Source organism: Vulpes lagopus, chromosome 5, assembly GCF_018345385.1.
Source record: "Vulpes lagopus strain Blue_001 chromosome 5, ASM1834538v1, whole genome shotgun sequence".
Lineage (NCBI taxonomy): Eukaryota > Metazoa > Chordata > Mammalia > Carnivora > Canidae > Vulpes > Vulpes lagopus.
Window position 1 is genome coordinate 7,712,210 of NC_054828.1, and position 27,324 is coordinate 7,739,533.

At 51.5% G+C, this 27,324-nt stretch overlaps 1 protein-coding gene across 1 annotated transcript in view; it reads right to left on the bottom strand.

Annotated features, from left to right (window-relative positions):
• Positions 1 to 27,324, bottom strand: part of ZC3H7B (zinc finger CCCH-type containing 7B) — a 65,742-nt gene that overhangs the window by 26,275 nt on the left and 12,143 nt on the right. Inside the window, exons 2-7 of the mRNA XM_041756527.1 lie at positions 15,069 to 15,127; positions 11,809 to 11,842; positions 11,486 to 11,683; positions 10,126 to 10,284; positions 7,203 to 7,283; positions 6,344 to 6,400 (exon numbers count right to left, since the gene is read on the bottom strand). Of these exons, the coding sequence (XP_041612461.1) occupies positions 6,344 to 6,400; positions 7,203 to 7,283; positions 10,126 to 10,284; positions 11,486 to 11,683; positions 11,809 to 11,842; positions 15,069 to 15,121 (582 nt within the window). The 5' untranslated portion in view covers positions 15,122 to 15,127. The remainder of the gene's footprint in view (positions 1 to 6,343; positions 6,401 to 7,202; positions 7,284 to 10,125; positions 10,285 to 11,485; positions 11,684 to 11,808; positions 11,843 to 15,068; positions 15,128 to 27,324) is intronic.

Genomic DNA, 27,324 nt, shown 5'->3' on the forward strand with positions numbered 1-27,324 from the left:
GCTAGGAAGGCCGTGGTGCCCGCCCCATCCCCATCCCAGGGACCATTGCTGGGAATTAAGCACAGGGCTGGACAGGCAGGGGCCAGAGGGCAGGGGAGAGGAGCCGGACAAACCTCACATCTGCCCCTTTCTAGAGGGCATCACTGGGGGTAAGAGATCTAACCTCTGAGCCTCAGTTTCCTTACCCATCACAGGATAGGGTCCACTCCCTGGGGAGGGTGGCGGGGGTTTTACCTGGCCCTCCTACTCTGTGCCCTGCATGGATAGTTTACAGCTCAAAGACAAAAGTGCCATGCCTCAAAACCACCAGTGTCCGCTCCCCTGTCACAGCCCCAGGCTGAATGAGACCAGGTGGAGTCCCACCTCCACCCGTGGACCTGCTGTTGGAGGGGCAGCTGGGCCTGGGCTTGCTCCATGGCCTTCTAGGACAGTTTTAAATCATTTTGATGTTTGCATAGACCTTAGGAAGGGCTTTCTGTGCCTGTCAGGAGTTGGCCTGGATGGACTGGGTGTTTGTCCACTAGCATCCACATTCTGGCCTCCCCCATGTCCCATGTGCCCCGCTGGCTGCGGCCTGAGTAATTCCTCAATCCTGGCACATCCTCCCCTTCTTGGAGTCCTACATGGTCCAGCTGAAGTCCTCCTTCCCTGGCAGGGCCCTGAGTGACCCCATTTCCCTTGCACACCCGCCGACAGCTGCAGGAGGACCAGGGCCTCACTCCTTAGCCATCCTATCCCGTGGATCCACGATGGCACTAACAGCAACCAGATGTACCCAGCGCCCTGCCTCATGCCAGCCGGGCCAGCACTTCATGGCCAATTAAGTTCAGCCCTTGATCCAGATGCCCTACCAGGTGCTGTCCCTTCACCCACAGGGATGTTGGTCCAGGGAACAACTCTCCTGGGCCAGAGAGTGGCTGTCTGATTGAGGACTTGGGAGTCTGCCCCGACCCCAGCCCCAGGCCTCTGTGCTGCCTCCCCTCCCCTGCACAGAACACCCTCTCATGCCCTGGCGCCTGGCCCCTGCATGGCAAAGATGGGCAGGTCAGTGTCCTAGGGGGTGTCTGCACAAACCAGGGCTGCCATGCTGGGTCAGGGCTGCTGCTCTCACAGGTAAGCATATGAAACATGAAAGGTGGGAAAAGAGGTGCCAGATGAGCATCTCTAGGGATGGCTGTGCATCTCCCTGCCCAGTGCTGTCCACGGCCCCCAGGCACCCTGCCCATCACCCAGCTCCAGCCCATCTTGCTTGGCTCCTCTCTCCCTGCCGTTTCCTGCTTCATGACACTCACACAGCAAGGAGGTTTCCGGAGCACCTCCTCTCTGAGGCCTTGTGCCAGTGGCTTTCATATGCGACTCACTGTCACCCTACAGCCACCACAAAGTGGCAGGCACTAGCAGCTCCCTGAGAGGTGGAGTGGTGCTTCAGATAAGGGTGACTCAAGACCTGAACCTAAACGCATGCCTGGCTACAAAGCCCAGCTTCTTCCAAACCCCCATGGGGAGAATTAGTGTTGTGGTCTCGGAGGATACGAGTCTCCCTCTCCTGCCCCGAGGCCCATGCTCAAGCAGGTCCTCTGGCTCTGAGCTCTGCTCCCTCTTCTCCACCTGCCTGAATCCTGCCACCCAGGCTCTGGGAAGTCCTCTTCACCCAAGGCTGCCTCAGGTTCTATGTGTTCCTAGAAGTCACAGCTTTCCTTGTGTTGTGCCCCTCCCATTGGCGAGACACAGCCCCAGCACAGGCACCCTGCATGCCCGACTCATCCCCAGGTCCCATGAAGCTCCCTGTGGGTGCTGCTCATGAGTCTCCACTACGAGGCACACATGTGGGGTGCCTGACTGGCTGAAGGACCAGGACTTCCCTGCTCGAGAGCCCTGTAGGGATGCCTATGGCCAGGCTCACACACAATGTCTGTGTAAAAGCTCCAGGGCAGGGGATCTGGCTGGCACACGCCCCATACTCCATTCCGTGATCCTTAGACTTACACTGTGGATGTGTAAGTGTGGGCTATGGATGTGTGTGTGCGTGGTATGTGGATACGGAAGTGTGTGGATGCGTGTGTGCACATGTGCAGCACCATGCTGGCCAGTGAAGCAGGATCTGACCTGGTCTCCACTGTAGAGTCCCCTCTGCTTGGGCTTCTCCCAGATCACCATCCCCATGACAAGCCCTGGCCCCTATGGATGCGGTGGGGGCCCCAGCATGGCTGTAGGGATGGGTGAACAGTTTGGCAGCGGCTTGGGTGCCCACTGCCATGGGTGCCACCATCTGTGGCCCCCAGGCTGCAGACTCCATGGACACTGAGGGTTGGTCCTTGTGGAGCTGGGCACCCAGCCACATTTGCCATGGCCCTGCCTGCTGTGATGAGCAGCAGATTCGCTGTGCCCTCACTCACCGGCCTGAGAGGAGCCTGGAGACTCCCCTAGACCCGACACCAAGGAAAGATGTGTGCATTGGGCTGGAATGGGATGGGGAGGGGCCCCTAACCTGCCTCGGGTGCCAGGCTGCTGGCTTCCCATGCCTGCCTTCATATCATCCACACAAGCACCCTGGGAACTGAGCACCATCATCTGTGTCTTTCAGAGGGGAACCCAAAGCTGGGAGACATGCCATCAGTGAGCGGAGACCTGACCCATCTGACTCCAAAGTGGTGCCATGTGGACGTATGGAACAGAGGAACCCACAGTCCTACTCTCACATGAGCTTGTTGTGGAGCCCGGGAAATATGCATACATGCACGTTGTCTGGTGCGTGAAGATGGACAGGGACATGGGAACTAGACTGCTAATGCCAGGCAAGAGTAACTGGAGTTGATTACTTTCAAACAGTCACTTAAATTAACAATCACTGAGGGTCTCTATGCGAAGAGAGACCAGAGGCCTGGCTATCAGAGTTCACCTTGGGAGACAGGAAGGGGAGGCCAGCCTGACCTGGAAGAATGGGATGTGGCTTTAATCAGGGCAGTCACTGTGGGAGGGGAAGGAAGGAGCAGGGACACCCCATCAAGTATCCAGCCAGGGTCACCCCACCCTAGCTCTATAAGGTGCAATCAAGCCACTATCAGCAGAAAATGGGAGTCCCAGTTTCTTCAGCTCCAGGAATGATATCCAAGAACTCTGAATAAGATGTGCCTGAATAACTCCCTGCCTCCCTATCGCCTCCAGCAAGAGGAAAGAGGAGCCCTACACCCTGGCCTCTAGCTGTCCCCTCTAGCTACCCTGGCGTCCTGGCTGTTCTCTCCACACCCTGGACACTCTTCTGCCTCAGGGCCTTTGCAATGGCCATTCTCTCTGCCAGCTCCCCGCAGACCTCCTCAAGGCACATCCCTCATCTTCAGGTCTTTGCTCCAGTGTCTCTTTCTCATTGAGGCCTTCCCTGTTCACTGTTTAAAACTGCAACCAATTGCCCCAGCATTCCCCAGCCCTCATTTCCACATCACTGATGACTTTTTCTTTGTCTCCTCCAGTTACAATGTAAGCTCTATAAGGGTGGGGCTCCTTGGCTATTTTCCCGTCCGTATATCCAGTACCTCAATCAACTCCATCCTGAGCACATAGAAGCCCTCAATAAGCCCCTTCTGAATTAATGAACAGAATCAATACTCTTCCCTTTCAATGCCTTCTCAACACTCCTTTGATGAAGACTCAGCTCCTCACCAGGTGCAAGATGCTCTGGCTTCTATCTATTATTCCAGCCCCACTGCAGCCCTGCCTCCTCTCCACTTGGTCCCACCCATACTCTGAGTTCCTCCTAGCCTCAGGGCCTTTGCACATACCATCCCCTCTCTGAAATGCAGTTTTACCAGCACACCATGCCCCTGCTTACTCCTCAACCTTCAGGTCTCATTTGAAAGGTCACTGATGCCCAATCTAAATCAAACCTCCCTGTTCCAACAGGCCTGTGGCTCCCCACACTTTGCCTTTACAGCTCTCATGATGGTTTGTAACCAGAAATTATCAGGCTAGTATCCATTCACCCTGGACTGTGAGCTCTTGGAGGAACTATGGGCAGGAACTATGAATGTTTTTTTTTTAATTTTTTTTTAATTTTTATTTATTTATGATAGTCACAGAGAGAGAGAGAGGCAGAGACACAGGCAGAGGGAGAAGCAGGCTCCATGCACCCGGAGCCCGATGTGGGATTCGATCCCGGGTCTCTAGGATCGCGCCCTAGGCCAAACCCCTGCGCCACCCAGGGATCCCATGAATGTTTTGTTTACCACGTACCTAGCCCCAGGCTCAGTGAATTCAGACAAGTCATCTAACTTCTTGGGCCTTGGTTTCTCCTTTGTAATAGGAGTAAGGAGTCCCTCCCTTAAGGCATTGTGAAATTATTTACAATTCTCCGGTCTTTCGTCCACTGCTATGGTCTAAATATCTGTCAAATGTTCAATGTATGTCAAATTCATATGTTGAAATCCTACCCCCTAAGGTGACAGTATTAGGAGGTGTGGCCTTAGGGAGGTAATGAGGTTGTGAGAATGAAACCCTCATGAATGGGATTCACAGACACCAGAGAGCTCCCTTGACCCTTTTGCCTTGTGAGGTCATAGCTAGAAGATGCCATCTGTGAACCAGGAAGCAGGTCCTCACCAGATACCAAATTTGCCGACACCCTGACCTTGGAGTTCCTATCTCCAGAACTGTGAGAAATGAATTTCTGTCATTTATAGGCATTTATAAGTCATTTATATACTCAGTCCATGGCATTTTGTTATAGAAAAATGTTATACAGGCTTCCTGTATGGAGCCTGCTTCTCCCTCTGCCTGTGTCTCTGCCTCTCTCTCTCTGTTTCTCTCATGAATAAATAAATAAAACCTTAAAAAAAAACAAACAAAACTGGGCAGCCTGGGTGGCACAGCGGTTTAACGCTGCCTTCAGCCCAGGGCATGATCCCAAGTCCCAAGTCAGGCTTCCTGCATGGAGCCTGCTTCTCCCTCTGCCTGTGTCTCTGTCTCTGTCTCTCTCTCTGTTTCTCTCATGAATAAATAAATAAAATCTTAAAGAAAAGAAAAGAAAAATGTTATATACATATATATGTGTGTGTGTGTGTATGTTGTTTTTTTTTTTTTTTTTTTTTTATGAGCATCCAGTATGTGCCAGGCCCCAAAATTTCTGGTTACAATCCATGAGGAATGTTCTACAGGCAGATCCACATCTGCTTCCCTTGGCACCCGGAAGTCCCCAAGGGCAAGGATGCGCCTGCCTAGCTCAGCTATGCCCTAGTGCCCAGTCCAGGGGTTCCCTGGGAGTTTGCTGAGTGAACGGATGAAAGCCTTATAACACTCAGAAGGCAATCAGGCCTGCTGCCGTCTCTGTGTGATGCTGGCACAGTCCGCTCCTCACTCTGTGCCTCTGTCTCCCCTTATGTACAACAAGGAGGCAGGACTCCAGCCTCCACCAGCCTGTCCTTTGTCTTCCCAAAAGCCTCAAAGTCCAGCTGAGCATGTGTGATGAGCAATAGGAGAGTCCAATGTGTGTACTGGGCCCCTGTCAGCACCCCTGGGATGAGCCAGGGTTGTACAAGGGTCGTGGCCCTGGGAGTGAGGACATCTAAAACCTAGGATGATGCTGTGATATCAGCAGCCACCTCTCATAGCTCCCTCGGGTGCCACACTTCTCAGGGCATGCTCCCTTGTTCTGGCCTAGGGACAGAACACCCTCATTTCACAGATTCAAAATCTGAGGCTCAGAGATGAAGGTTCTGCCAAGAACAGCCCGCACGCAGCAGGTTGGGCTCTTCTCTGTGGGAGTCCCAGGTGTGAGCTCTGCGCCCCCCACTTTCGCGCGTCTCCCCAGCCGTCACTCGGGCAGGGGTACCCAGGAGGCCTCAGTGGGGGTGGAGGGTGTGCTTTAGCTGGGACTTGAAAATAAAAAGGCAGAGAAAGTAGGGTAAGCAGGAGGGAAGAAGTCAGAGACCTGGAAGCCTAGATGTGAAAGACCGTTGGGGAGCAAAGCAACAGCAGCAGGAAGGGTTGGGGAGGGGAGCAGAAAGGTAATTGGGACAAGGCCACCCAGGCTTCCCGCCAACAGCAGCCACAGCCCGTCCCCACACTTTGCCCTGTGGTCACAGGAGGCTTCTCCTACGAGGTGGAGGAGCTGTGCGTCCCAGAGCTGTCCCTGAGTCTGGCCCGGACCCAGGTTGTCAATCATGCCCTCTTCCTAGGGCAGGTGCCTGGCTCCCAGCAGTGGGGACTGGGACAGATGGAGCCCAACCCTTTGGTCTGATGGCCCCGGACCTACCGCTCGGGTCTGTATACCCCACAGAGGGAGTCCAAAGCTCTCATGATAGGCTGGTACTGGAGGCAGGGAGGGAGGCTTGGGGTCCAGGCCCCCACCTACCTGGTCTGCCATGCCAGCCACAGTGCCATTACTGAGCAGAGAAAACGTTTCCAATTCCTGCAGAGATCAGAGAAGTGGGAAGAAATGAACATTCCGGAAACACACTTAGGGTCCCATTAGCCAGGGCAGCAGAGGGGGCCCCAACACAGGCAGCTGGGGTCTGTAGTACCCTAAGGTCCTCTGCCCCTAGGCCTGCCGGAAGTTACCTGCCCTGTCTCTGGGTCAGATTCGGGCATTTTCTGGGACCCAGGCAGAGGACTTTCACACACATGTTCCTACTGTGTGCCAGGTGCCACATCAAACATTCTTTCATTCCGATCCTCCCAGGAACCCCCCTGAAGTGGACATACTTATCCCAATGTTCCAGATGTAGAAACCACAGAGGAGAGAGAGCTAAGCTGCTCAAGGTCACAGCCGACTCTAGAGCCATACCCTCTCCTATGTGCAGCTTCCTGGCATACGGTAGGTGCCAAATGAATAAATGTGGATCTGAAAGAGCCACCCAGATACCAAGGTCTCAAATATGCCCCATACAGAGGTTATTTGAGAACATAAGGCCAAAGGACACCAGTGTCAACTCAGGCCACTTCTGGGGGCATTTAAGTTGGCCAGGGCGTGGGGAACAGGTTTTTAGCAGCTGGCATCTAAGGTAAACTGGAAGCTTTGGCCAATCTTTGCTCTCCCAAAAGGTTCTCAGAGTCAGTCCAGGACATTCAGGCAACAGGGGGGGAAGATCATTTCCCTCTGTCCCGATCTGGCCCCAGCCACCCTCACCCGCTTCTGTCCGAAGGTGCCTGGTCCCCCCTCAGACCTCCCCATCTGCACCCCCGCCCACCCTCAGTGCCCAGAGCCCACCTACCTGGGGCCTCTTATATGCTTTCCGAACTCGAAGCCCAAGCTTCTGAGCCAGCTCCTGACCAAGCTGAGTTACGCTTTCATCCTGCAACAGCAAGACGCAGGGTAGAGTGGGTCAGTCTGCCCTAGCTCACAGAGCTATGCTCCGGAGACCTTGAGCAGCACTTCAAAGGAGTGGGGGGGGTGGACATCCGCGGTTACCCCCACATTATCAACAAGGGAGTGAGGCCCCAGGAGGGGTCACTGGCTGCCCAGGTCACACAGCTCATTTGTGGTCAGGCTGAACCAGAACTCATGCTTCCCTCTTTCCTTTTACTGTGGGAAGGGGAAAGGAATAATTTTTATTTTGGATTCTTAGATTATCTTTTTTATTTCTAAAATTCAGCAAGTAGTAGTGTCACTGTAGAGGGCTGAAATGTTGCAGAGAGACCAACTACTCCCCTGCATTACCACCTCCTCACCCTAGGCGCCTCCCAGAGGGAGCATGCCTTGTGGTCTGAACTATTTCCCTATGGACCTTTTCTAGGAATTTACATATGTGCCTATGGACCTCTAAAGGATGCTTGGTTTTGCTTTGTGAGGATTTTCTCCTTTTTTTTTTCTTTTTTTTTTACGTAAGTGAGATCATATTATAACTATTGTTCTACAACTTGCTTCTTTCACCACACAATGTCTTGGAACTCTTTGCAAGGGAGGACATGTGGGTGGTGCCCAGGCTCATAGGAGCGAGAATGTGGGAGGTTTGCAACATGGTTGGCCCACAGTTAGTGCTCAGTAAGAGCACCCAGCATTCCTTCCTCCCTCCAAAGGTGTATTACTGTATGCGCATTATGTGCCAGGCAAGGGCTAGGAGCCAGGGACACCACTGTCACAGGAAGACAGGGTCTGGGCCTCATGGAGGCTCCTATCTAGCTGTGAACACCAACCAGTAAACAAAGAAGTAGGACCATGGTCCAGGTAGCAAAGGGGCCACAGGGATGTTATAACATTCCACGTATTTGTCTACCTCCCTACCTGATGAGCTCCTAGAGCCCAGGGCTAGAGTCTTAGTCATCACTGGTCCCCAGTACCCAGCACAGAGCAGGGCTCAACCAGTATCTGCCAACAAAGACCGGAAAGCTGGGGAATCCCCCACCTCGTAGTCAGAAGTTCTCATCTGGGCATTTTCCTTAGTCAAGTTACCAGTCTCGCTGGGCCTTAGCGTCCTCACCCGTACAGTAGGGTAAATGCCACCATGCCTGCCCACGAATGGTAAACATGAGACTTGGATGTGGACCTGTATATCTAGAAAATACTAGACACTAGAAAATTCTGTATATCTCAGGGACTACTGTCATAAGAAAGAGATATACTGGGGATCCCTGGGTCGCTCAGCAGTTTAGTGCCTGCCTTCAGCCCAGGCCGTGATCCTGGAGATCCGGGATCGAGTCCCATATCAGGCTCCCTGCATGGAGCCTGCTTTTCCCTCTGCCTGTGTCTCTGTCTCTCTCTCTCTCTCTCTGTGTCTCTCATGAATAAATAAATAAAATCTTAAAAAAAAAAAAAAAGAACGAAAGAAAGATATACTGTCTGTATATCTCAATTATGAACTAAATTGAATTGGAGAAGCACAAATAATAAACAAAAAGTATAGTAACAGTGAATGTTTTCTGAACTTACTATGCCTGGCTATGGTGCCAACTGCCTTGAGGTATGATTTTTTGGATTCCATCCTCATAGCCCAGTGATGCATGGCATATTATCACCCCCATTTGACAGGGGTGCAAATGAAGGCTCACAGAGACTAACCTGTGTGTGTTCAAGGTCACACAGCTAGTAAATGGCTGACCCAAGATTGGAATCCAAACCCAGCTCTCTGATACCCATGTCCTTGACCACTGTGCACCCGGCCTCTCCTCTCTTCTGACCACCCAGATCCTTCCTGCTTCTTCTGGCCCCACTCAAGTCCACTTTCCTCCTGTGAGGGAGCCCTCCAAGATCCTGATCACTTTGGGGCAGAATTGAGCCTTTTCTGAGCCCTTTCATACTCATTATTTCAGAGATAAAGTAGGAGGAGCATTTTATAGACATGGAGTTGATATGCAGACAGGGGAAGTGTTTTGTCCAAAGTCATATTGGGAGTCACAGTAGAGCCAGGCCTAGACTGGGGGGACTGTTTTCACATCTCCTAGCAGACTGTGGGTCCCTGAAGGGCATAGATCTGGGCAATTTGTGGGTGTTTAGTAAATACTTGTTATATGGATGAATAAACGGGGAGGGGGCAGGTGTCCCACTGTGTGTGCGTCAGGGCAAGCAAGGCTCACTACAGGTCAATTCTCCATCTCTCCCCCACCTAGTAAATGCCTGGACATCAGGATCCCAGCACATGTGGCATCCCTACTGGTCCTCACTGCCACCCTGTACCCGTACAGTACAGAGGCTAAGAGTGCCAACCCTAGAATCGGACTGCCTGGGTTCAAGGGTAAGCTCCAGCTGTGATCTCGGGTAAGTTCCTATCTCTTGTCAGTGCCTGTCTCCTCATCTTTATTTTTTTTTCTCCTCATCTTTAAAATGGGGATAATAAGAGTATCTACCTCAAAGGGGTGATGCAAGGATTAGGTGAGTTAACACAAGGTGTATTTTTAGCAGTGCCTGAAACACAACCAGAGCTCAGGGTCCCTATCATACATGTGAGTGAGAGCCCCAGAGGAGGAAGCAGGCTCAGAAGAGCCGAGGGGCACCCGGGTGGCTCCATGGTTGAGAGTCCACCTTCGGCTCAGGGTGTGATCCTGGGGTCCCGGGATCGAGTCCCACATTGGGCTCCCTGCATGGAGCCTGCTTCTCCCTCTGCCTGTGTCTCTACCTCTCTCTGTGTGTCTCTCATGAAAAAAAAATCTAGAAAAAAAAGGAAGAGCCAAGAGCCCAGACTCTTGCCGCGGGGCACTCACGTGGGGCCGGGCGAGGGAGCACCGGCTGCTGCACTCGTAGGCCTCCTTGTGCCGCCCCAGCTCACTGAGGGCACGCGCCTTGCGGAACAGCGCCCGAATGTTCTCGCCGTCCAGGCCTAGTGCTTTCTCGCTGTCCTCCAGCGCCTTCTCATACAGGCCCTGCAGAGAGGGGTGGGTGGCTCAGCGGTGGGCGCCTATTCCCTCCCTCCAGCCGGGGTCTCCTGCCCCCTTCCCTGTAGAGACGGAGGATGCTGGAGGACAGGGTTGGGGTGGAGGGCCCCAGAGCCCCAGAAACAGCTCTGGCATTCACTCTTTGGTCGAGGGCAACCAACACACCCTGGCAGTCTCCTGGAGTAGAGGGGCCTTCCAATTCTAACAGTGATGAGTGTGGTGTTTCAGACTCATCTACCTGTACATCTGCCTTGGGCTCAGAGCACCGTGGACCAAGAATAATAAAAGCACCTCTGAGAAGAAGGGGAATCATGAAGGCAGCTCAGGGGACGGAAGACGGTATGAACAGGCATCTGGTAGACACATGCTTTTCCAGAACAGTCCACTCTGGATTACAGAGGGGTTACTAGGTCCTTTGCAGAGCTCACAGCAGAGTTTCCCGGAGGATGTGGTCAGTGACAGAGTCAGCAAGCAAGCAGGACAGGGACGAGGTGGAGGCCCAAGCTTTAAGGGGGCAGGGGGAGGGACACCTGGGTGGCTCAGCGGTTTGGCACCTGCCTTTGGGTGTGATCCTGGAGACCTGGGATTGAGTCCTACCTCAGGCTCCCTGCATGGAGCCTGCTTCTCCCTCTGCCTGTGTCTTTGCCTCTCTCTCTGTATCTCTCATGAGTAAATAAATAAAATCTTAAAAAGGGGGGGGGGGGCTGGCTGGGGGAGACAGGAAGGGAGGGAGCCCAGGAGAGAGGAGAGGGAAGGCCAGAAAGAGGCAGCAGTGATGAGGGGAGTGGTTCTCAGCCCTGACTGTCCAGATTCCTGCCACTGCCCTAGCCACCCTGACAGTCTAACTTAATTCACCTAGGGTGAGGCTGAGGCTCATGACAAACCATTTTCGGTTTGTCACAGATCAGTACTTTAAAGGCTCTCCAGGGGAGTCTGTGGTGAAGCTGGGGTTGAGAGCTGTGGGAGTGGATGGTGAGACTTGCACAGGAGGAGGAGGAGGAGGTGGTGGTGGTGGTGGTGGAGGAGGAGGAGGAGAAGGAGGAGGAGGAGGAGGAGGAAAAGGAGGAGGAGCCGGCCCTGCAGAGCCTCAAGGAGTGCCCGCCTGGCTGAGCCTGCTCAGCAGGGCATCTGGGGGATGTGCTGGTCAGAGTGAGGAGAGTTGGAGGGGAAGAGCACGCGACAGGCTCACCATGGTGAAGTAGCAGGCAGCCCGGTTGACATGCAGCTTGCACAGCAGCTCCTGGGGTAGAGCCACCTGGTCGGAGGCGGCGTAGTCGGCCACGTTCAGCCCCTCCATGTACTGCACCAGGGCCTGCTTATAGTCCTTCTCCCGAAACAGGTCATTGCCCTCAGCAAACAGGTTCTGTACCAGCTTGAGCAGAAAGGCCTGCCAGGGGGCAGGGGGCAGAGGGGGCTCAGGGGTCTCCATGTAGCCCAAGGCTTAGACACCTCGCCCCCTCTCCTGGACATCCCTGCCCTTCACCTTCCCCCAACCCAGCAGCTGACACTCACCTCATATTCTTCTTGCTTTAGGGGTAGTGTCGACCTAGCAGGAAAAGGAGAGGGATACAAAGTCTGGGTGAGCCCTTGCATCTCAGACTCATGGAAGCACCAGTAGCCTGAGCCAAAGGCCACAGATCATGCCAGGAGTGGTCTCCTCTAGCTCGGATCTCAGATGTCACCTCACAGATTAGAAAGGGGACGGCAGTTTTATCTCCCTAAACCAACACCATGTTCGTCTTCCATTTCTGATGGAACGGGGTTGGAGGAAGGCCTTGTGTTTGCCCCAGAGCCATGGCCAGGCTTTTCCAGGTTCGGATGCTGAGACAGAACAGGCCAGCTCCAGCTCCATCCAGCTGTCCTCATCCTAAGAAATCAGTTCTCTGAGAATGACCACACCTTGATGGACCAAAACCTGCAAATGCAGGCTCCAGGTAGCACAAGAGTCAATCTCAGGTCCCCCATCCCTTCCTGCAGAATATGCATGCCCCCAGCCAATGCCAGGTAACTCTCAGAGCCTGACCCTTCATGCCAGCCCCAACAAAGCAGATGGGGCTGTGGGTATCCTCTCCTCCACTTGGGGCCAACGAAATCCAGCTCAGTGCAGAAGAAAATGACAGCCCAGGAGAATGGAGGCACATCTGTCACGCTAAATGGCTAAGCCAGAAGGGTAGTCTCCCAGTCCTTCATGGCACAGAAGGGAAAACACACGCTCCAACGGGGCAGTGGCTTGCTCAAGGTCACACAGCAAGTCAGTGTTAGAGCCAGGGCCAGAGTGCAGGGCTGGGACTCCTTCTGTTGCCCGGAGTTGCTGTCAACACCTGGGCAAGAAAGACCAGCCTGAACCAGTGAGTGAGAAGTGATGAGAGGAGATGCCGAGGTCCCCTGTGTGTGTGTGGGAGGAGGTGTCCCTGATTGTGACAGTGGGGCTCCCATCTTGATCTCTCACTTGACTCTCCACTGTCGGGACCGGGGCCCATCACTGCTCCCTCTACCACCTAGTCAGGCCCCATTGCTACCTTCCTACCTGGCCTTCCACCTCCAGCACCAGTTCCCTATTTACCTCAAGGTCACTTCATCCTGATGTTTAAGGCTCCACACAAGCCAGCACCGCCCCACCTGTGCAAACCGCTTTATGGCCCTGTTACAGTGCTTGGTGCCCAGAGGTGCCTAATAAATGCTTAGCACACAAAGTCTATATATGTGAAAGGACAGTTAATCATAAAAGAAGCACGTCCTACTGTGTTATCTTGTAAAGCCATCCCTTAGGAGACAAACATATGGGTTCCCAGGAGGCTGTCCTATTGCTAAACCTTCTGGGAACTCCCCTCTGGAGACGGGAAGGAGAACACTGAGCTACCATTTACTCCAAGCACAATGACTCCATGAGGGAAGGGGCCTATCTCATCTCGCAGGTGTGGAGAGCACCCAGGAAGTGGGGTAACCAGGATGCAGGACTCAAAGGTCCAGCTCCATAGAAATCAGTGACTTGAAGACACAATTCTGTTGAAAGACAGTATTTGGGGCACCTGAATGGTTCAGTGCTTGAACATCTGCCTTTAGCTCACTCAGGTCATGATCCTGGGGTCCTGGGATCGAGTCCCACATCTGGCTCCCTTCCTCTAGGGAGCCTGCTTCTCCCTCTGCCTATGTCTCTGCCTCTCTGTATCTCTCATGAATAAGCAAATAAAATCTTAAAAAAAAAAAAAAAAAAAGGAAGAAAGAAAGAAAGACCATATTTGCAAGGTTCACTCTGTTCATCAGATTGGCCCCGGCATAAAATTTGAGCAGTACCCTCAAATGGAAGGAGACCCGCCCAGAGAGGAGAGAATAGTGGGCCACAGCTCTCCCAGTGGCCTAAGCAAGACAGAGTGACCATGATGCAAGCGGAGGGAAGGATAGTGTGTGACTGTCGACACAAGCTCTATCAGAGCATCATAGATACCGTGTGTGTGACAAAGGGCCCAGGCTGTGGGGAAGAGGCAGGTTGTGTTTTACAGGTCTCTGTGAGAAAACAAAATTGGAGAACTTATCTGAGGGTAGACAGATGTAAATCCTAGTTGTGTGGGGATTCCCATTTAAGAAAAAAAAAATCCACAAAATTAGAAACAAAGAATTGCTCGAGGAACCTTCCGTGGTTTCGGAAAGGACCCACTCGAGTGAGGGACCCTGCAGTTAACTCATTAGTGTCATGATAAATGTGCCTCTGGGATCTATTTAAGAGAAATAAAATAAAAAAGTTAGTAAAAATACTTTGTGTGTGAAGGGGGAAAATGGGATAGAACCCTCCAAACATGGCATGTGGAGACTGGAGGGGGGAGCTTAAATAATGGAAAGAAATGTGGGTTATGGGCCAGCCAAACCTGGGTTAGAATCCTATTATTTTAGGGGCAGCTGGGTGGCTCAGTGGTTGATCATCTGCCTTTGGCTCAGGTTGTGGTCCTGGGATCGAGACCTACATCAGGATCCCCACCGGGAGCCAGCTTCTCCCTCTGCCTGTGTCTCTGCCTCTCTCTGTGTGTCTCTCATGAATAAATAAAATCTCTGTGTGTCTCATGAATAAATAAAATAAAAATCCTTCAAATAAATAAATATCTTAAAAAAAAATCCTATTACTTTAAAGCCGTGTGACTAGAGGAGATCCCTGGGTGGCTCAGCGGTTTGGTGCCTGCCTTTGGTCCAGGGCGTAATACTGGAGTCCTGGGATGGAGTCCCACGTCGGACTCCCGGCATGGAGCCTGCTTCTCCCTCTGCCTGTGTCTCTGCCTCTCTTTCTCTCTGTCTCTCTCTCATGAATAAATAAATAAATCTTTAAAAAATAAAAAATAAAGCTGTGTGACCATAAACAAGTTTTTTAACCTCTCTGAGCCTCAGCAAAATGGAACTAAGACCACCTACCTCCCTGGGCTGTTGTGAGGATTAATGGATGTGAAGATCCCAGCACAGAGCCTGGGATGTACACAGGTAAGCAGGAGAATTAACAGGATGTGTGCCTCCGTATGTGTAGGGTGAGGGTAAAATGGTACACTGAGCAGGACAGAAGGGTGGCCAGGGTCAGGGAATGTGTGTGCCTGGTTGGAGGGGGGTCACCGATCTACCCTCCGGTCCCTCCAGCCCCTTCCTAGCATGTCCCACCTCCTCGCTCCCCAGCATACAAGGCAGCCTGGGCAGCAGAGGCTTAGCAGGAAGAAAAGGGGGAGCTGGGGAGGCCTGTGCAGGCCTTGGGCAGTGTCGTCAGAGGCCCCAGCCTTCCCAGCCTGCCCCACACTCACTGAATGAACTGCAGCCCCTTCTCGATGTCCGCCTTCCGTCTCTGTCTCTCCATCAGTCTCTGGGGGGAGAGAGCAGTTTATCAATTAGTCAGCAGGGGCCACTGGCTGGTCACAGTGCCCACCCCATGGCGTAGTCTCTCTCATTCCCACACGCAGCCCGTTTCACAGATGACACTGAGGACAGTGACCGGTCTCATGGCCGACAAAGGCCATCTGAACCCAGCCATGCAGCTCCTGCCCTCCTCACAGTGCTGCAGGACCCTGGTTTTGTGCGGTGGGTTTTATGGGCAGGGGGCTGCCTGGAGGCCACCTGCCTGTTCTCACACATGGCTCTGGCGGCAGCACTGCGCCAGACACCCCAAGTTCCAAGAGAAAAGCTTGTTTGCCCAGCCAACTCAGTCCAAGGAGAAGAGATACAGAAAATGCAAAATGATGGAGCTGATTATGGCTACAACGTAGCACCACACACTGGGGCGGGCACTTTGTATAAGAATCTCTTTGAATCTTGCAACAATGCGACGAGGCAGGTGTCATTCTGTCTCCATTTCACCAAGGAGGAAAGGAGCTCAGGGAGCCCCAGTCATGAGCCAGCAGGCAGGCAGCTGAGGCAGGATTTGAACCCAGGGCACCCTCTTTTACCACCAGCATCCCCTCCGCACAGTCCACACACACCCGGAGCCGGCCTGGCCCAGACCAAGCCAAGCAGCATGGTGTGTGCCCCATTTTGCCAAGATGGAGGGAATTCCTCAGGTTCTGGACCAGGAAGACAAGCCCAGCAAGGCTGAGGACTGGCCTGATGTTGCACATCAAGTGATGGTACTGAACACATGCAGGAGACCTGCTTGAGAGAGGCAGGGAGTGAACACTGTTTAAGGAGATGGGAGGCTGGGCAGCCCCGGTGGCGCAGCAGTTTGGCGCTGCCTGCAGCCTAAGGTGTGATCCTGGAGACCCGGGATCGAGTCCCACATCGGGCTCCTTGTGTGGAGCCTGCTTCTCCCTCTGCCTGTCTCTCTCTCTCTCTCTCTCTCTCTCTCTCTCTCTCTGTGTCTATGACTGAATAAATAAAATCTTAAAAAAAAAAAAAAGGAGATGGGAGGCTCAGACAGAGCAGCTAGGGGCTCAGGTACCTTTAGGGCAAGCCTTCCAGGGCCCAGGAGCTTCTAGACCCATCCAGTCAGCCTTCCTGGCTTCCATGGAATCATGTATGGACTGGAAGGCCTGCTGAGGGGCAGCTCATCCCACCCAGTGGTAGCCCAGGAGAGGTATGGGCCTTCCCCTGGGTCAGAACCTGAGCCTGGGGCTCCCACTACCTAGCGGGAAGGGGACTGGGGCCGCCTGGCCTCAGGCCAGCACTTTCTGTCCAGGCCCCTCATAGGCCCCTTCCACACTCTACCCCACAGCGTGGCCCTCACTCTCTCTCCCACTGAGAGATTATGGAGAGAGGACTGCAGGCTATGCGAGGAAGGTGGAGCTCCATCAGCAGAGGGCTGGTACACAGACACAAGCGGTGGTACCAAGATATATAAAGGTGTGAGAAACACCCGGCTACTTTGGGGAGGGAGTAAGCATGTCAGATTAACACCTTGCAAAACTCCCTTCCAACTGCATCAGCCACATTCTCACAATCCTGTCCTGTAAAAGGGGTAGGGGTCACTAGCCCATTTTACAGATGAGAACAGTGAGGCACAAAGTATGAAGCTTCTATCCCGAGGTCACTCACCCAGAGCATAGGCAAACAGTCCTATCAGACCAAACGTCACATCTTTGGCCACACTAAGAGCTATGAGACACCATATGGCCAGGGCCAGCCATCTCCCTTCTCTATGCCTCACTTTCCCCCCTCTGTGTAGCTTGTTACAGCTGACAAGGCTTGCCTGGAAGGGTGGCTGTGAGGCTCTAGAGATAAGAGTATGGGATCAGGGGGATCCCTGGGTGGCTCAGTGGTGGAGTGCCTGCCTTTGGCCCAGGGCATGATTCTGGAGTCCCGGGATCAAGTCCCACGTCGGGCTCCCTGCATGGAGCCTGCTTCTCTCTCTGCCTGTGTCTCTGCCTCTCTCTCTTTGTGTCTCTCATGAATAAATAAATAAAATCTTTTAAAAAAAAAAAAAAACAGTGTGGGATCAGGGAGCTCAGTTCCTCGAATCTCCTTCTTCCCATGTGTCCTTCCCAGGGAGGGGCAAAGCCACACAGAGTCTTCAGACTCCCAGAACAGTGTTCTTCACACCAGATCCTCATGCTGGGCAGGGCCAGGGCCATCGCCATATGCCCATTACACATCTGCTTGTCCTGCCAGGGCCTTGGGTCAGGGCTCTGGACTCACACGGACCTGGGTGTGAACACCAGCATTTACACTTGCTGGGTGACTTTGGGCCTCAGTCTCCTGATGGGGAAAATGGGGCTGATGGCAGCCCCCACCCTGCTGGCTGTCGTGAGAATTCAGGAGATAGCACGTGGAGTGCACGTGGAATAGGGCAACAGTCCGGCCACCATGGGAACACATGTCATCCAACGCTGCTCCTCCTTCTGGCAAAAAACTGCAAGTGTTTCCTGGGATGGACACAACATGACCCTGTTCTCCTGCAGGAGGCAGGCGGTGATGGCCTGGGCTGCCTGGACCTTGCCAAGCACACCTTTCTGTTGGTCTCTCTGCCCTCAGCTTCCCTGTTTGGGAAACCAGGGCTCATCACCCTCACACACACAAGCTACTCTGGGCCTCCAGCCAGAACAGGCTGAGTGGTGTTCCTGCCTCCTGGCTTTCACTCCACAGCTCCTTCCACCTAGGCAGCCATCCTACATCCCTCCTTCGAAGCTTGACTCCTCCACAGTCTCCCCCTCTCCCTTCGATAGGACCATCATATGCTCATTCATTCTATTTCGTGGGAGCCTAGGGAGCCACCGGCCCAGTCCTACCCTACAAGAGAAGCTTCCCTGGTAGGAGAGACAGGGGTGCACTTATCACCATGTAGTATGGTCCAGAATGGTCAGATGACCTGTGAAAGGGCCCCCCACAGGCCTAGACAACCAGCAGCGCAGGGCCATGACCACCAAGTCCTGTCCCTTTGACCTGGGTCAAAATCCAGCCCCCATCCCTCCTCATCACCTGAGGTGTTTCCTGCCCCCAGACAAGTGGACCAGCCTCCTCAATGCCCCCTACCTCCCTGAGACCATCACTGGTGGAGGGTTCTCGAACCCACAAATCAGACCCTGCCCTCCCCCACCTAGAGCCTCTTAATGACTCTCTTGAATTTCGGCTGATCGCGTCTCCCCACATGAGCTCACGCCATCCGGGAGCAGCTGGCTTATGACCCTCCTGAAGCCCTGCGCAGCCTGTAGCTCTCAGAAAAGCACAGCAATCAGAAAGCAGTGTTTTCCAGTCTCCTCTCAGCCCTGCGGTCTGAGCAGACTTAATAGAAACAAGCATTGCCCATATCCATCCCAAGAGATTAATTCCTAAGACTGAATCCAAAGCCAAGGAAAAAACACTCCCTGCCCCAGGCAATATGAAGAAGGCTCCTCACACAGCCTGGCGTGAATCCTCCTCTCTGACCACCGATATCCCAAAGCAGCAGCCTGCTGTATGCATGCACTATGGTGATGGGTTCAAATCCCAGAGCAGGCTCCTCTGCCTCCCTGATTTGCAGTCTCCTGCTTTGTACAGTGGCGATTACAGACAGCACCTACTGACAGGATGAATACAGAGAAGGCACTCATTTTAGGGCCTGGGATATTGCAGACACTTAACAAATAGTGGCTTTTGGATCAGAACTCCTATGTTGGGCATTCAATTCAATATTTCCTATATGCCTATCATATATAGGGGAGAAGGCCAGGGTGCCTTCTCAGCTCTTCTAACCTACTTCGAGACATGGAAAGAATATCCCAGCACCTTCACCCCAAACCAGACATCCGTGGCAAACAAAGGCTGGGATGAGGCACAACCAAAGTGGAAACATTTGGGAAACAGAGGTCCACATTTGAATTCGGCTTTGAAGGGTAAATAGGAGCTGGCTCATTGGGGTCAGGGAGGGAGGGCCTTCTAGAAGTCTGCATTCAAACTCTATTTATGAAATCTCTGTCATATCCCACATTTTATCTGATCCTGATCAATGACCCTGGGGCTGCAGTGCTCTGGGACCCACATTTGAAAGACGAGGAGAGTGAGGCTCAGCCAGCACATGGGGGCCAAGCCTGGAACTACTGACTATACATCAGTAAAAATGCTGCTGCTCTTCCTCAAAGGCACAAGACACAAAGTTGGTGCTTGGTGTTCATGAATACTCACGGCCCAGAAAAGGCAGATGTGTTTGCAGGGCCATTTGAGGGAAGATTTCTGTGTGAAAACATCATGCTTCTTTTAATTTCTTGTTCTAGGGTCTATGGTCGACTACTCTAGAGTCATTCTCTTGAGTGTGAATGCCCTAGGCCAGGGCACCCTGGCAAACAGATTTCATCTCATAAGCAACGCTGCCAGGCTGGTAGAGGCTGGTAGGGCTGCCCCAAGGGGCTGGGCCCTCCCTAGGGGTGTTTAAAGAAAAAGTGCCATCAGGGCAGCCTGGGTGGCTCAGCGGTTTAGTGCCAGCCTTCGGCCCAGGGCGTGATCCTGGAGTCCCGGGATCAAGTCCCATATCAGGCTCCCTGCATGGAGCCTGCTTCTCCCTCTGCCTGTGTCTCTGTCTCTCATGAATAAATAAATAAAATCTTAAAAAAAAAAAAAAAAAAAAAGGAGTGCCACCATATGTGAGAGGAGGTATGATGAACAAGGGATGCCCAGCAGAGATGCACATGCCTCAGGCCTTCAGACACCCCTTATCCATTGAGAATATAACCACTGTTAAAATTCACAGTAATACAAAGTAACACCAAGCTGGAGGCCTAAGTCTTTCTTTCTTTCTTTTTTTTTTAAAGATTTCATTTATTTATTCATGAGAGACACAGAGAGAGGCAGAGACACAAGCAGGCTCCATACAGGGAGCCTGAGGTGGGACTTGATCCTGGGTCTCCAGGATCACGCCCTGGGCTGAAGGCGGTGCTAAACCGCTGAGCCACCCAGGCTGCCCTGGAGGCGCAAGTCTTAATGGGGCCCAGGGTGCAAAGAAAACCGCCATGTCCCCCTCCTTTGGGAAAATTTTCTGACTCCTGCAACATATTGGTGAATAGTCTCCTCTGGCCAAGGGCAGAGATAGCCCTGGAAAGTCAGTAGGCCTGGCCCACAACTAGGAGAAAGCCAGGTCAGGTGGTAGCGGGGGAAGGAAACCCACATTTCCTAGGTGCCTTCTGTCATCAGATACTGGGCTTACCTCCCCCTGATTGAAGGGCCTTCTGCTGGCAGCTCCAGGGGTCCCTGCTAATAACAGGAGGGTCATAGACAACCCGAACAGCTGTGTAGTCTGGTACTATATCTGGCTTTGCCTGGCCATGCCCATCCCAGAAAATGAGCTACAGAGCACCTGCCAAGTGCCAGATGCCCGGATGGAAGGACAAAGTACAAAGCACAATACCTGGAAAATAAAACCAGAGAGGCTGCCAGACGGTGACCCTGTGTGAGCTGGGGGATGTGCGCAATCACGCCTTCAACTCTGTCACTAAATGTGAGTGGCTCTTCCACTGTACCAAGTCCTGCTCTGAGTGCAGGGGCCTCATCCACCACACAGACAAAACCCCTGCCGTCGAAGGGCTCACATTCTAGCAGGGAAAGCAGGCTGCAAGGACACAGTTACAACATGAAGAAAAAGGAGCTTCAATGGGGCCAGCCAGCCAGCCACCTGTGCATCAAGCCCTTAAGGGATTCTTTAAACATTCTAGGTAGACCCTGGGGATTTAGCAATTAACAAAGGTGACAAAATCTCTCCTCTTTCAGAGTGTCTGTTCTGGTGGAGGAGAGATACAACAAATAAATGCATAATGGCACACAGAAAGGATTCCCATAGAGAATGAAAAAATAAAGTGATAGAGCGACAGGGTGCTATGATTATATAGGGGACCCAGGGAAGGCCTTTTTGATATTTGAACAGAGATCAAAATGATGGAAAGGAGCAAGCCATGTGGGGAAAAGTGTTTGGGCAGAAGGAACGGTGAGTGCAAAGGTCCTGAGGTGGACACTGATTTGGTATATCTGAGGAAGAGCAAGGAGGCCAGTGTGGATGGAACAGAGTGGGCAGTGGGAGAATGGAGAACAGGAAGCTTAGAGAGATTAGCAGGGAAGAGCATATATGAGGTTTCATCGGTGGGGCAAGGACTGTGGCTTCACCCTAGTAAGATGAGAAATCCAGGAGGTTTTGAACAAAAAAGCAGCTCTGTGTCTGGTTTGTCCTGCATGAAAATGAGTCATCATTAAATAAATGTGATTAAGTTTCACTACAACACCATCAGGCAGGAAAATAGTGCTCCACGAGGTTAGGAAAGTTGTCCAAGGCCACACGGTGATCCTGGAGCCTGGGTTCAAAGGGCCTGGGAAGATGGGCATGGGACAACCTCATTAACATTTTGCCAAGTGACCAAGAGCCCCCAGCCCCAGCAAGCACCTAATGCTGACACCCCTTGCTCCTTCCCAATGTCCTTCCTCTGGGAAGAATATTTTTATAAGCAGTTGTTAGGAACTGAATGTGTGTTTCTCCCATTAGAGTATATGTTGAAGCCCTACCCCCAGTAGGACTTACTTGGAGATGGGGCTCTAAGAAGTAATTACAGTTAAATGAGATCATAAGGGTAGGGCTCTCTGATCCTGCATTTTGTTTGTGCAGCCGGAGTAGACTAGTAGAGATTTTGGTACCAAGAGGTGGGGTGCTACTATAGCAAATACCTGAACCTATGGAGGTGGCTTTGGAACTGTGTGATGACTGGAGATGAGGGAGCTCTGAGGTGCAGTTGGAAAAACCCTTGATTGCCATGAAGGGATGGCTGGCAGAGACAAGGATGTTAAAGGCAGTTCCTGTGGGGCCTCAGATGGAAATGACAAACAGTTTATTGGAAACTGGAGGAAAGGTCATCCTTGTCATAATGTGGCATAGAACCTGGCTAAATTGGGCAGCCCAGGTGGCTCAGCGGTTTGGCGCCGCCTTCAGCCCAGGGCATGATCCTGGAGATCCAGGATTGAATCCCACATCAGGCTCCCTGCATGGAGCCTGCTTCTCCCTCTGCCTGTGTCTCTGCCTCTCTCTCTGTGTGTGTCTCTCTCATGAATAAATAAATAAAATGTTAAAAAAAGAAAAAAAGAACTTGGCTAAATTATGTTCTAGTGGGGCACCTGCCTGGCTCAGTCAATAGAGCTTGTGACTCTTTTTTTTTTTTTTTTTTAAGATTTATTTATTTATTTCAGAGAGAGAGAGAGTCTCAAGCTGACTCTGTGCTGAGCACAGAGAGCCTGATGCAGGGCTAGAGCCCTCAACCCTGAGATCATGACTTGGGCTGAAACCAAGAGTCAGATGTCCAACTGACTGTGCCATCCAGGTGCCCTGAGCACCAACTCTTGATCTTAGGGTTGTGAGTTCAAGCCACATGCTGGATGTAGAGATTATAGATAAACTTTTAAATTTTAATTAATTAATTGTGTTCCATTTTCTTGTGAGAAGTAGAATTTGCAAGAGATGAAAATGGGGGGGATCCCTGTGTGGCTCAGTGGTTTAGCGCCTGCCTTTGGCCCAGGGCATGATCCTGGAGTCCTGGGATCGAGTCCCATATTGGCCTCCCGGCATGGAGCCTGCTTCTCCCTCCTCCTGTGTCTCTGCCTCTCTCTCTCTCTATGTCTATAATAAATAAATAAATAAATAAATCTTTAAAAAAAGAGAGAGATGAAAATGGTTATTTAGCAGAGGAGATTTTTTAAAGGTTTTATTTATTTACTTAAGAGAGAGACAAAGCAAGCCCAAGTTGGGGGGAGGGGCAAAGGAGAGGGAGGGAGGGAGGGAGAGAGGGAGAGAGAGAGAGCCTCCATGTTGAGCACGGAGCCTGCTACATGGCTTGATGCAGGACTCGATCCCATGACCCTGAGATCATGATCTGAGCCAAAAACCCACTGAGCCCCTACCAGAGCCCCTAAGCTGAGGAGATTTCTAAGCAAAGTATGGAAGGTGTGGCATGAGTCCTCCTTACCACTTATAATAAAATTTGAGAGAAAAGAGATGAATTGAAGAAGGAACTGTTAAACAAAAGGTACCAGAACTTGAAGAACTGGGAAACTCTCAGCCATTCTGTATTGCAAAAAAATGAGAAAGCGTGTCCTGAAGAGAACACAGGATGTGGCTGAACAACCATTTGATAAGGAGCTGAGTATGAGTATGAACCACATATCGAATCAGCTATCAGCAGAAATCAGAAATAGAGATGGGATTATACCAGCAGAAACACTGCCAGTTAGAACCAAAGGGGACAGAGAAAACTGGATGACGAACTGCAGGAAAGCTGCTGGACTTCTCGAATTCTACAGCACCAGACTATAGAGTTACTTGGAGGCGAACATGTTTTATCCTTCAAGGGAAGTCTGATCCTGAATGACAGATCATCAGAGCTGCCTTGGTGGGGCCACTGATTCCTTTTCAGAGCTGTGGGGGGTATGCTGCACTCCCATGGACCAGGAAGCCAAAATCATCTTGAGAAGATGATTCTCAAAAAAAAAAAAAAAAAAAAAGAAGATGATTCTCAAGCCTTTAAATCAAATGGAATTTTCCCCATTGGGTCTTAGACTTGCTTGGGCCCGTTGCTGCTTCTTTCTTCTTTCCGACGGATCCCTTTTGGAATGGGAATGTCTATCCTATGCCTGTCCCACCATTGCTTTTGGGGAGCACATAACCTGTCTGGTTTCACAGGTTCGCAGCTGGTGAGGAGTTTACTCTGGATGAATCTGCCTCCAGTCTCACCCAGCCCTGATTTAGAGACTTAGATGAGTCTTGGGACTTTAGAGTTGATGCAGAAGGATCTAAGATTTGGGGGCTGTTCATGAATTTGGGGGGACAAGGGGGAGAATTTATACACTGAATGTTTGTGTCCCGCCAAAGTCATATATTGAAGCCCTAAGCCCCAATATGAAATAGGACCTCTGAGAAGTAATTAAGATTAAATGAGGTCTTAGGGTGGGGCCCTGGTATCATAGGGTTAGTGCTTTTATTAGCAGAGACACCAGAGAGCTCTTCCTCTCTCTCCCTGCCCACACAAGGAGGAAAGGTCAGATGAGGCCACAAGGAGAAGGCAGCCATCTGCAAGCCAGGAAGAGGGTTCCCATCAGAAACTGAATCTGAATCTGCCAGCACCTTATCTGGGCCTTCGAGCTTCCTGAACTATGAGAAAACAAACTTCTGTTGTTTAAGCCACTCAGTCTATGCTATATTGTTATAGCACCCCCAATAGACTGAGATAGTGGTTAAAAGAGCATTCCTTCTCAGCTGAAGAGGGAGAGGAGTTCCTTGAGGGTGAGGGTAGGGGTGGGGCATGCTTGATCAGGGCACTTGGTGGAAGAGCAAAAAGCATGTAGGTCAAACAAAAGAAGTCCAAGGAGAAAACAGGCCCAAGTTTCACCCAGGATCTCAGTGCCAGGCAGGGCAGTCCCCTCTCCCCTCCTCTACCTCCATGTTGTTACAATTTGGGAATCTCAAGCTGGACTTACCTCAAATGGCTCTTCCCAGAAATCGCCATTAATTAAGGAACCAGCAGGAAACAATTCCCTTACCATGTCAGCAGTGTATGTGACCACATACCCAGGTTCACACATGAGTTCAAATCCAAGCCTTGTTCCTTACTAACTGTATACAAGTTGCTTGACTTCTCAGTGTTTCACTTCCCTCATCTCTCAAACAGGGATACTAATACCTCCTTCTTCTTCTTTTTAAAGATTTTATTTATTTATTTATTTGATACAGTGTGGGAGTGAGCACGAGCATGGGAGGGGGGGCAGGTACGAAGCAGAGGAACAGGGAGAAGCAGACTCCCCACCGAGTGGGGCTCCCAACCCCGGACTCAATCCCACCACCCCGAGGTCATCACCCCAGCTGAAATCGAGAATCCCACGCTAGTGGACTGCGCCACCCAGATGCCCCAGAGATACTAATACCTTCTTTACAGGGTTGTTGTGAAGATTCAGTGAAATGCCAGGCCCCGAGTAAACATTTAATGTCAACCTATTTTATGATCAGTATTATTACTCAAGAAGAAGGGCAAAGAACATAAACAGGAAATCCAGAGGAACTATGAATCATGAAGAAAATCAGGGGATCCCTGGGTGGCTCAGCGGTTTAGCGCCTGCCTTCGGCCCAGGGTGCAATCCTGGAGTCCCGGGATCGAATGCCGCATCGGGGTCCCTGCACGGAGCCTGCTTCTCCCTCTGCTTCTCTCTCTGTGTCTTTCATGAATAAATAAAATCTTAAAAAAAAAAAAAAAAAAAAAAAAGACAGTCGAACACACTGACACAAGAACCGCACAATAAACAAGACGTCACACTTTTCACCCCTGACACTACTGTGAGGAGAGCCCAGCTGATGCAGGTAGAGGAACGAGCACTCTCCAACGCTGCAAGTTCCCGGAGAGAGTGAACTGGCAGCGTCTCTGTGAAGCCGCGCAGCAACATCTCCCGGAAGGAGCAAGGTAGCCAGTTGGCCTCCGTCCTCCCCAGCACAGCCCCAAGCCTGTTCCCTTCGAAGTCACTCTGGTGAACCTGCACGAGCCTCAGCCCATCACAGTGGTCATTTTACTTGCAGGTGATTGGCTGAGGCAAGGGCACGTGGCATCACCCTGACCAATGAGAAAGGAGAGGAAGTCAGCCAAAGGACTTCTGGGAATGGTTTTCTTCACCCTTAAAAGGGGCGGAAGCCCTGGGCGGGTCTCTGCGCCGCGGGACGGCGAGGGAGGGTAGTGCGCTGGGGACGGGCGGGGCGGAAAGAGCTCAAAGTTACTGGATGGCGTGTGTGACCCAGTAACAGCTGATCCTGCCGCTGCTCCGCTTCATTTATCACATGAGAGTCTAATAAACTCCTGTTTTGAGGTAGGAATTGTTACTTACAGCCAAAAGGCTTTCTACGTGATAAAGCGCCCTTTCCTTTGAACCCAGAAACTTCAGTTCCAATAATTTAATCGACCAAAATCCTTGTGCGAGCGCTCAGTTGCACAGGATGTTTTGTTTTTAAGATTTTATTTATTTATTCAAGAGAGACGCAGGCAGAGGGAGAAGCAGGCTCCACGCAGGGAGCCCAACGTGGGACTCGAACCCGGATCTCCAGGACCAGGCCCTGGGCTGAAGGCGGTGCTAAACCGCTGGGCCACCGGGGCTGCCCTGTTTTTTTTTGGTTTTTTGTTTTTTTGTTTTTTTTTTTTAAGAGTGAAAAACTCACGGGATGCCTGGGTGGCTCAGCGGTGGAGCGTCTGCCTTCTGCTCAGGGCGTGATCCCGGGATCCAGGATTGAGTCCCGCATGAAGCCTGCTTCTCCCTCTGCCTAGGACTTTGCCTCTCTCTGTGTGTCTCTCATGAGTAAGTATATTTAAAAAAATTTTTTTAAGTGAAAAATTCGAGGGAACCTTAACGTTCATCAGTAGAGAATTACTCCATTAAGTTACAGTACACCCCACCGTGGAACACAAGGCAGCTATTGGCATCTATTATGTGGCTTTGTGATGGAGATGCCACCATACACAGTCAGGGAAGAAAAAAAAGCAGCCGATTCCTGAACACTCTTGTGTTGTGCGATGACATCTGTGTGTAATGTGTGTTTATATCAAGAAGTTTGAAAGATATTCTCCAAATTTAACTGGTTCTCTCTGGGGACTGGGATCTGTCAAGGGGCAACAGGACGCAGAACACTTTCCACTTTATGTGCCTTAGTGTGATTTGGATTTTTTGCAGAGCAAGTATCAACCTTGTAATCTGAAATACAAAATTAGATGACTGACCTGAGGTCAACCCCATAGGGCAGAGGCCAAGTGGGAACCAGTAGCCTGGTTTCAAACCCAGTGTTCCAGGTCTGCCCGAATGTCCATGAGCTGTTCTTCCCAAGAGAAAGACCAAATCATTGACCTGAAAACCATGACGGAAACACAATTTTTCTTCACACACACACACACACACACACACACCCAGTTTGGAGAAGAGTTTGATGATGACAGAATTTCAGAGATTCAGATCTTCATCAGACCAGGCAGGGACTGTACCAGCCTCTTCAAAATCTCAATGCCTGGCCCTGTGCTTGGTGTAGAGCAAGTGCTCCATAAATGGTAGTAAAAGAAATGGACCAATGAATATCAACTCATTCAACCTATTACATAGATAAGTATCAATGAG